Source organism: Empidonax traillii, unplaced genomic scaffold (genome assembly GCF_003031625.1).
Source record: "Empidonax traillii isolate 1590-97213 ecotype Southwest subspecies unplaced genomic scaffold, ASM303162v1 scaffold163:size1593379, whole genome shotgun sequence".
Classification (NCBI taxonomy): domain Eukaryota; kingdom Metazoa; phylum Chordata; class Aves; order Passeriformes; family Tyrannidae; genus Empidonax; species Empidonax traillii.
Window position 1 is genome coordinate 95,232 of NW_020955356.1, and position 10,595 is coordinate 105,826.

A 10,595-nucleotide genomic window follows, 5' to 3' on the forward strand; every position below is an offset into this window, starting at 1 on the left:
TGGTTTTCTGTCTTTGTTTTTAATGATAATTGAATATGTCCACCACTGAAAGCAACTTCTGGATTTTATACAGGGATTGCTTTACCTACCACTAAAATGTTTCCACTTCCAAAATGGCCTGTGGCAGCTGCTCACCTGTCAAAAAATGCTGTTAGATTACCCAGTTTGAAGCCCCAGGTGGCTTCAAGGGAGATGAAAAGAAGTTGCCTGTGTGATGCCACAATCAGAAAGATAGGGAAGACAACAACCAATCTCATGGAGAAAAGAGCCCAGGAACCTTTACTGATCAGGATTTGAGGGTGGATTTTTTATATAATATAAAATAAAGCTTTAACTGCAGGACAGCAGCTCTAAAATGATGCTGACTCAGAAAGAAGGTGACCTCTCTTGTGTTGTGGGTATTCTCTGGAGTTGTCTCCTTGTCTTTTGCTACTTTTGCTACTGCAGAATAACCTACCATTTTCTTGAGAGTCACTGAGAGAAATGAAGTCTGCAAAAGCTTGACAGGAGAACTCTGGGGGTAAGGTCAAAGTTGCCTTCTTGCAGTGTTTTCTGTGAGATGCAGCTCCAGGTCTTCTCTGATGTCAGTATCTCTCATTTGCTTTAGAGATACTATGCCCTAGGAAGTTATCTGTGAAATTGCACAGGTGATAGAAGTTCATCCGTGATTTCCATGAATCAGAATTCTGTTGATTTTTTCCATCTCTATGGGCAAGAAGGGGTATGAGAGGCAACAAGAGCAGGGAAAAGCAAGGCTGTACAGGAGCAACAGATAAACCCTAGTTTGGGAAAGGGAATCGCTTGCTTTGCAGGAGACTAGGAAAATTTAGGAAGCTGAGGCATAGAGAATATTTTGCCAAAAATATAGAGATTTGCCAAAAATCTCTATAGGAATCTGAAAACTTCCTAGGAATAGCAGTCCCAGCTAAATAAGTATTTTTCCTATCTCCTCCTCCTGGACCATTCAGCCATATTGCTTTTTTTCTTGTCCTCTGCTGTCCTCAACTGAGTAATATGGCATCTTCGGGAGCAGAAAATATCTCTAACACTGTCAGGTGATCTTTTCTCACAACACTACCTCCCATAAATCAAGGGAAGGTAGTGCTGTGGGAGAAAAATCAAACTTTATTTCTTATCTAACTCAATAACGTTTGAAAAAATAAAGCCCGACAACCAGTGAATGAAAGGATTTTGAAGATGTCTGTTCTATTTAGCTTGATTCAGAAGTCCGAAGTCCTCATTGCTGGTAATGGTTGATCAGTGAGATGCAATCATCTCAGAAGAACTTAATAAAGACTCTTAGGTAGAGAGGTGAGGTAGTATATATGTTATAGCTTGGAGCAAGCTGGCAGCATAGTGGGTCAGAATGTGACTAGACACACAATTTAGGGAGTTCAAGGAAAACTAGGTCTAGACTGAGAAGAAGAAAGGCAATAAACACACAATATAGCACATTGCACAAAAGGCAGTTTGGACATTGTTTAATGCTGTTAGATATTCTGAACAGTACAGAGAATACATAAATCAGAAACCAAGCTCTGAATGTATCTTGGGAACCAACAATTATTCTTTCTTGTCTTCACTGAAATCTCCCTGTTAGGTGAGCCATGGCCAGGTCTTCTCCAAGTGGGAAAAAATAGGACAGAATAAAATGAAAGAAAGCTCTTCATTGAGAACAACATCTTGCTCTTAAACTATTATGAGTAGAAAGAGAGTTTGCCTTCCCAGACATGATGACAGTGGGAGAAACAGATATGTATTTGTGACTCTCCACTCAGCATGGACACAATGAGTTACATTGTGTTATCTATTCCCATCATATATGCAGAGTGAACAGGATCACAGCCAGCCCAAACATATAGCCATCATACTTAAAAAGGGTGACTGTGCTGAAAAAGAGCTATTTCTGCCAAGCTTCTTCATCCTCGTGCTTGCTCATGGTCTCTCTAATCCAGTCCAGGTAACGCACTACCTTGGTGTAAAGACCAAAGGTACCGCATTTCGGTCCCCAGGAGATCAGCCCCGCGACGTAGTACCGTGTGTCATTAAGAGGATCTTGGATAGCAAAGGCTCCACCACTGTCCCCTTGACAGCTGTCCTTGCCCCCACCAGCACAGATCATATTGTCAGTGAACAGGTAAACAACAGAATCATCGTAGCCCTCTGGTTTCACAGATCGGCAGCTGTCCATGTTCACCACGGGAATCTGGGCCTTCCAAAGATCCTTAGGTAGTTTTCCTCTCTCTCTCCGGCCCCATCCAGCAATGTAGCCCAGAGTCCCTTCTTGCAGCTCATATTCAGGTGATTTACCAGGAAGACAGAGGGGTGAAATGTTTGGACCCATCTTCACAGGATCCCTCAGCTTCACTAGTGCAATATCATTATCAAAATCGATCCTGGTTTCTACAGGCTCCTCCTTCCAATCAGGATGGATGAATGAAGCTTCTGGGATCAGATGTTCAGCATCATAGTCCAGAGATTCTTTACTAACATCGACTACCCCAGCATACATGGTGGGATTTTCATATCCCTCCAGCACATGAGCTGCCGTCATTACCCATCTGTCAGAGATGAGTACACCGCTTGCTCTTGGGTCATCAAAATACACCTGCCAGGGAAAGTTGCCCTTTTCTGCACGGGTGCCTCCAAAAATCCTTGCTTTGTCTTGGATGGGATTACTAGGTATCCCACAGACTGGAAAGAAAAGAAAAAAAAAAAAAAAGAGGAACTAGATGGGAGAATTAGGAGTTACAAATAGGGAGTTCTTTCGTACTGCTAGAAAGTTCATAGTCCCCTCTTTCCCGTGTCCTCTAAATAATTTTTGATCCTGAGTAACCAATGTTTATATTCCATGCACAGAGGTCACAACTAGTATTTACAGAGAAATTAAAGAAAATTTTATCAAAACTACTATCAATAATTTAAAAATACTCATTCTCAAATTCTTGTTTCTGGAAACCAATTGTCACCCCACTAGTGACACCATTTAATTGCCTTCTAGCTAGTATTTTTCCTTTGCTGAATTATGCCCTTTACATGAAGGGATTGTCAAATATTTGCTTTATTTTTTAGAAATACAACACAGCTCTTTATTTTGTTGTTGTGTTGTTGTTATTGTGAACTCCAAATGCTTTCATGTTAAGTGTTCAGGTTTGTCACTGACATTTTACCATTTTTCCTCTCCATTCTATTAATATGTAAAATATTAAGTAGTGTGAGATCTTATCTGTGGGTCTTATGGGTGCAGAGATGATCCATGCTTTTTGAGTAAAATGTTCTGTAACATTTTGCAGAATGTAAGCACTAAGAGCATAAATAAGATTGGCCATTCTAACATAGCTAGGAAATTGATTTCTTACCACATTACCTTGTTTACTTTGAATCCTTAGTCATATAGTCAGAGATGAAGGAACTGTAGCCAGCAAGTAGCTTCCAGTTTGAATGAAGTAGAGTTTGTTAAAGAATTTCACATAATCATAGAAGGATTTAGACTGGAAAGTACCTCTCAGTGTCTCTAGTTCAACCTATTCCTTCCTAACTGCCCTCCCCCCTGCCCTCCTAACTATGAAGTCAGGTTGCTCAGGGGCTTTGACAGGTGACTTCTGATCATCTCTCAGGGTGGTGATTAGCCAGTCTCTCTGAACAACAGTTCCTGTGCATTGGGGGAGCATTTTTCCTTAAATACAGTCAGAATTTCCTTTGTTTTAACTTGAGCCGGTCATCGTCTTTTATTGCTGTGTCCTACTGAGAAGAGTCTGGCTTCATGTTATTTGTAACCTCCTCCTGAGTGGTAAATTCCCTGAGCTTTATCTTACAGTTTGTCTTTTGCACTGTTAAGTTATACAGTCCAAGTCACTGGCTCAGCTGGCCCTTAAGAGGGTTGAATCATCTTCATCTGTATCTTGTACTTTGCCAATGAGGATTAGGGGGTTTGGAGCAGTGAACAGGCCTCATGTACAACTAGGCCTAGTCATGCTGCCTCCTCTAAGAGGGAAAGCTCAGCAGAGTGCAGTATACACAAGTTTTAATATTCTCTCTACCAGTTGGAAGTTGAGACCCAGCCATAACTCCCAGCAGTCAGGAGCAGGAGCATTACCCTCCCTGGGAGACATACTGTCTCCCAAGTACACAAAGAGAGGACGAGAAGGTCCTTGACAAGGATCTTGCTTGAGCTTTAAGACATAGTAACTGCAGCTGAATACTGAAGGATGCATTAAACCTTAAGGGATTAGGCTATGACTTGCAGTCAGAGTAGCGAAAGGCCTTTCCCTATAGTGCTGCACTGTAGCCTGGGAGAGACAAAAGACAGGAAGGTCCAGCAGTGTCAGACATATTTTTGACCTGTCAGTCTTTTTGCTACCTTCAGTGAAGATGGAGATCTAAAGCACTAAACAGCTTGAGAATGTGCACACTTGAAGGTGGGGTAACTGGTGCACACACTGATGCTTGAAGAGGTTCTGTTATATCAGATGTCTTATTATGTTGCCCATTTCTGTTTCCAGTTTCTTTCTCCTGCCTCATGGGGCCCACAGCTTTCAGAAATACTCTGTTCAATGTGACTCAAACATGAAAGGATCAACTGTACTTTCAGGCTCAACAGTTTAAAAACACAAGGATGAAAGAAGCAGTGGTCTTCATAGGCCATAGATATATATACACAATTCTTGGTAGTACCTGGGGCACATTTGGGTAGCTTTGTTCCCATCTCTTCATTGACCCATTCTCCACTGGCTGAGCACTGATACACCACTTTGAAAACATGAGAAAAAAAAAAAAAGGATTTCCATAAGGATACAATCAAGATGAAGAGGGGGAAAGTAGCATTACTGTATAAGATGTATTAACCTTCTCACTTCCTAAACAAGCACAGCTTGGTAAACATTGCTGTTATCTCCCCACCAGGGTGCTTCTATCCCTTTTTTTAGAGTGACCTCATCTAATACATTTCTTGAGTCCTTTACTTTTCCACCAGAAGTCTGTGCTGTGTGTGACAAAAAACTTCATGGTTCACTCACAAGACAAATGAGAGAGGACTTGCTAATGCATTTCGGGTCAACAGTCCAAGTACAAACGTTGTTAGAGTGTATTAAACACAGAGGCAATACAAAACTACTGCCTGCAACCCCACACCAATAAGAACTTTTTCCCAGTCTTGACCTGATGGGATATAATCTCAGCCCCATGACAATACCAGAACCACTTCTTAGGCCTTTGATCAAAGAAATGTGATTGTGTAGCAGAGGAAATACTTACCATGCCCTTTGTTTTCTAGGGTATAGTAAGGTGCATCACACTGATACCGGACAGCAGCTTTGTAGAGAGGCTCATGGAGTTCAGAGACATACAAGGCTTGGGCATTGTCAACAGGAGGGGGATCACCACAGTTCACAGCTGTAGAAACAAAGCAAAAATGATTTAAGGGGCGTCCTCACTCAGTAATATGATTATTCTGTCTGATGGGAAACCATTCAGCTCCTCTGATCCCTGCACAGCCATGGGCGCTCACTTCCTCTGTCCCTTTAGTAGGCTCACCTCCCAGTCCTTCAGCATTCACCTAATCTGAAGATATATGGGATCTATAGCCTAAAGACTCCATTCTAGTCTCCTTCTCACAATACAGAGACGGGTCACTTACGAACACAGCTCAAGTGGGAGTTGCTCCATTCACCATTGTCCCGACAGCTGGAGTGAAAACTCGTGATGCTATCTCGTTGCTAGGAAAAAGAACACATGATCCATGTAAGTCTCTGGGCATGATGTCGCTGAGAGGGCCAGAGAGGACACACGCTTTTTTATGTAACTTACCCTCACAATTTCATAGCCTTCCACACAGGTCACCTTCACATTGTCATTTAAGATATACTTGTCCTTCTTTGGGTCAAGAACAGAGTTGGGGATTACACTTGGGGGACAGGTTACAGCTTTGAAGAGAGAGGTGGAAATCAGTGATTAACAGGTTCAAGATTTACTTTCCTTCCAGCTACCAACTTCTTTCTCACAGTGATTTTTTTTTTTCCCTAGTAAACAGGCATCCTCTTTTCACTCAGTATCAGCAGCGGTGAGCATGTTAACATGCTATTGTACCATGAATCTGACCTGGGACAAACCCTCTCCCTAACTCAGCCGCAGAGTGAACGCATTCCCAAGTGTTTACTCACGATCCCCATAGTAGCGTATTTTCCAGCCTTTGTGCTGTACAGCATGGTCTGTCTGGAAGATTATGTCAAGAATGTTATTCCTAGTTCTGATTTCAGGAGGGCCTGGGAATTTGCTGCCACAATAGGGACCAAAATGCTGTTTTCCGGAGACAAGCTGGTAAAATAACAAACAAGAATAAATGAAAAATACAAAACATAAATGTAAAATACCAATGTAAAGAGGGCATGAGCTTAAGCTCTGCCAGGGGAGGTTTAGGTTGGATATTAAAAAGAAGTTCTTTCCAGAGAGAGAGATCAGGCATTGGAATGGCCTGCCCAGAGAGGTGGTGGATTCACTGTTCCTGGAGATTTTTAAGATGAGGCTGGATGTGGCACTGAGTGCCATAATCTAGTAATCACAGTGGGGTTGGATCAAGGGTTGGACTTGGGTCTTCCAACACAATTAATTCTATGATTCTATGTATTTAGAAAGATAGTAAATTGTATACTCAATATATACATATTCAAATGCATTTCTCACGAACTCCAAAAGGCAAAGTAATTAAAAATAAAGTTAAGCAGTCAGAGAGTTCTCTCAATATGAGAAGTTTGATGGGAGATCCAGAGCACCCTGACTCCCTCCCCACACCTACTGTTAAGCTGTCGAGGCAAGTCCCATTTGAATCAGCTGGTTCCACATCGAAGTCTCCACTGCGTATGGTCAGCACCACAAAGTAGCCCGGACGCAGAGCCACTCGGTACTCACACCGTGAATTCTCTGGGTACTGGTTGGGATAGTTGGGGCTGGCAATCTCCCCTGAGGGCTCAGTGAAGACATTTCCACTGCAGTTTACTAGGATTAAGGAAGGAACATTCGCAAGTAGGATACAGAAAGGAAACGGTCCATGCGCGCAGCCGACAAGTTGCTCCATGCAATAACCATGTCACAACATTGTATCTCTCCAAGAAACTGAACCCAGGTCTACTCTCTACCCAATTAGTCAGACTCCAATTCCTTTTTACCCTCCACCTGCAATTTAGGCTCCTTTTATCATGCTCAGGTCCTCATATACTCTTTCCAATATGCACCATTTGTGACCTTGTAACTTTTTGATTCAAGCCAAGCAGGCCCTTGGCCACTTTTTGTGTCTTTATGGAACTGCCCTATTTTGTCAGAAATTTAAAGACTCAAAGATGTTATGGGTATCCATTACAGGCTTTATAGAATGTCATTTAGTAGTACCTTAATTCTTTCAACACAAAAATAAAAATAAGAACATTAAGAATATGTTAATAGAAATTTCCAAAATCACAGTCTCCTGCAGTTCAGATTTGCACTGGGATGTTTTTTGGGTTTTTTTCCCAAAATATACCTGTGACAAATGTTTGAGAAGGTTGATAGAGAAAGTCTTTTCCACTTGGCCTAAAGTAACTCTTGCTTTTGACCACAGCTCATGTAGATGACTCACCTCCACAAGTTCTGTTATCCTCATAGAGGAAATAATCTGGTGGACAGGTACAGAAGTAACCTCCAATGTAATTATTACAGTAATGACTGCAAGGCTCCTCCACAAAATCTGTGCACTCATCCAAGTCTGCAAGGGTGAAAAGATGAATCAGCCAAAATTAGGAGAGGGCCCTGAGGGCAGGAGAAAGATTAGAAAGTGAAACAAACGTTAGAGTATAATAAGGAAAAGGTATCTCTAAGACAGTGTTTATACTGGCCATATTGGAATGCAGTTCTATCTGCTGGGTTTTCTTTTAAATAAGGCATTCTTGTACGGAAAACCCTTCTGTCAGCTTTTCTCCCTGCTCCAGCCTGCACATTACAAAGGTTCAGAAGAGACTGTTTTAACCTTACCTACTGCAACATAGTAGGCTGCAAAGCCAGTGAAACGCTCCTCATTGGAAAAGTCTGATTGGAAGCTCATAGTGAGGGTGTTGTAAGGGACGTGAAATTCCTCCACAATGGAGGAGCCGGGGGCACGAGGCTTCTTCTGCCCGCAAAGCACGCCTTCAACATGGTCACCAGACAGGATCTGCAGAAGAATTCAGAGACCTCTTACCTCCCTACTGGAACATGTGTGATTACCAACACTTGAGTCTTTCATCTTAGAGGTGCTAGGGTGCAGCTGAATGGAGCCCTTAGACAACCAGTTTCATGATATTTGTAAGACACTTGAGCAGTGCTCCCTCCTACTGACTTCCTAGCTGTGAAATACCTGTCTAAATTTCTCAGATAGATACAAATGAATCCAGACAGCCCTCTGTTAACAACCTTTCCTCATGGCCATTTGTACAAAAAATCAGCACTGTGATTCAAAATGGCGAAACCAATCCCTGACAGACTGCAGAGCAGTCCAACAGGTTAATTGGTTTGTTGCAAAAGGACACATTATGACAGAGCAAGCCCATCATTCTGTCCCGCCCTGGTCCTCCTTGAAGGTCTCCTTCTGGTGCTGCCCCTGATCTTACACAGAGATATGGCAGGGTAGAATGGTCTTGTTTCTGCCCGTTTGTGTGGAAATGCTCCATCTTTAGTGTCTCGTGGGACAATGTGGAACAGAGTTAGTTTTAAGAAGTCTGTGGTGCATAGATCATAGAAAACTATGGTGCAAGGGACTACAGCACTTTATCTGAGTGTCCACTATCCATAAGAGACGGATTGTTTCTAACCTCCAACCTTTCCAATCACTTTCTGATTGCATTTAATCATCTATGTCCACTCATGGATTAATTCTGAATAATTTCAGGCACAGACAACCATTACCCTAGGAAAATGGTCCTTTCACATCTACAGTTCACTGTGTAAGACTATGCCTTGCAATGGGGAAGTGTCAGAGATGACTAAGAAGGCTTTTCCTATGAATATCGGAGAAACATGGAGAGGTGGGGCATAAATGGGACAATCAGCAGGCAGACAACACTCATGCGGTTATGAGGCAAACCCAAATCCTTTAGTGACTGTTAGTGGAGATACACTCAGTTATCTGGGCTTCTTGGAGCTCAGAACATGAGGGATGTGCTTAACTCCTCTTCCAGCCCTGAGCTTTGCACACAGCTTTGCTGTGCTGTGCTCTTGCCCACCTTCATGTCTTTTTCTCACTCAAGGACGGGAACAGTACCTTCACAAAGTCGTATTCGCAGTTCTGTGATGGTTCCAGATCCAGGTGTGTGAAATAAAGGTGAATACCATATCCCGAAGGGACTTGGATTTCCCAAGATTTGTTCACGTCATTGGGATACAGCTGAGGATAATTGGGCGACAAGATCTCTCCATACATGGAGGCCGCATCAGCCCAGGCAGGGAGACAGAAGAAGATAAGGTACCTGAAGAAAGAGGAAGAAAGATGGCATTGCAGAAGTCTTTTCCATCCACATACGTGCACAGTCCCCAGTGAAAAAGTTAGTCTTTAGCTGTACACAGCATGCAGCAGAGTTCATGGCTCTGGAGTTTTAATGACCAGTGCTGGGCCTGTATGGGGATTGTCTTTCTCCTGTAACTTTTCACATAGGAGTACAACCCCAGTGGTGCTTTCTGGTTCTCTCAAGCTCTGTAAAAGCTGGTAATGCTGCAAGAGCTGAATACAAGGGTCTTAAGTCCTATTCCCTACTTCATTGCCCTGTTCTTGAAGCTGCTTGGGCTATAGACACATTCAGATCTGACAATCAGTGCAGCTTTACAGGAAAATCACCTAATTTATAAAATGAGATTAGTAACAAACCTGAGTTCCCCTGAGAGATTTAATAACTCACCACATCTGGAAAAAGCAGTTCTTCCTTTCTGCAAACTTTCATGAATTGGACTTTGGAGTTATGATCTGGGACAAAAAACAGTGTAATTGATTAATGTTGCCTGTGCTTCTGCATGTCTGCTAAGTAGGTCAAAGACCCTAAAACCCCAGCTCATGGAGACTAGGTCAGTGTTTTGCTTCAAAAGCAAGTCTGTATCTCTGTCTCTTCCCACATATAGCAACCCCAAGCATCAAGAAGGGATGGTCAAGCTCTGTACTGATAAAACGGAGAGATGACTTCTATGTTAGTACTCACCAGTACTCACACTCTGTGATCATCAGTGTGTCCAGACACCATGCTAGTATCAGCAAATTAAGACAGAAACACCTCCTCTGCCCCCAGCTACCCAGTTCATTCTTCTCAGCACCTCAAAAGTCATTCTAAGATCGTGGGGTTGGGGAGCAGCTTGTCCTGACTCTTCCAGCTGTCACACAGCAATGCTCAGGAATATTTTCCTCTATAATTTCTAATGTTTGCAATATTTACCTTCTCTCTCTAGTTCGTGTCTGGTTTTCTTCTCTCTTCCCTTCTCTTTTTAATCTTTCGCTTTTTCTTCCTGTGCACACCCTCCTCCAATTGCACCCAAAGCGGGGTCTGGGGAAGGGAGCTCTAATTCGCAACATCGCAGCACCCTCTATCTGTGGGATGAGGTTTCCCAGTCTT

General features: G+C 42.7%; 1 protein-coding gene across 1 annotated transcript; it reads right to left on the minus strand.

Annotated features, from left to right (window-relative positions):
* Positions 1-1,454: 1,454 nt before the first annotated feature.
* Positions 1,455-10,595, minus strand: C1S (complement C1s). Its single transcript, XM_027885267.1, has 12 exons — positions 10,419-10,595; positions 9,894-9,958; positions 9,263-9,467; positions 7,999-8,176; positions 7,607-7,732; positions 6,791-6,990; positions 6,159-6,312; positions 5,806-5,921; positions 5,636-5,714; positions 5,254-5,391; positions 4,675-4,749; positions 1,455-2,694 (listed from the first exon to the last, which is right to left on the minus strand). Exons 2-12 carry the CDS (start codon positions 9,896-9,898, stop codon positions 1,901-1,903), a joined length of 2,070 nt encoding a protein of 689 aa, XP_027741068.1. The 5' UTR covers positions 9,899-9,958; positions 10,419-10,595; the 3' UTR covers positions 1,455-1,900.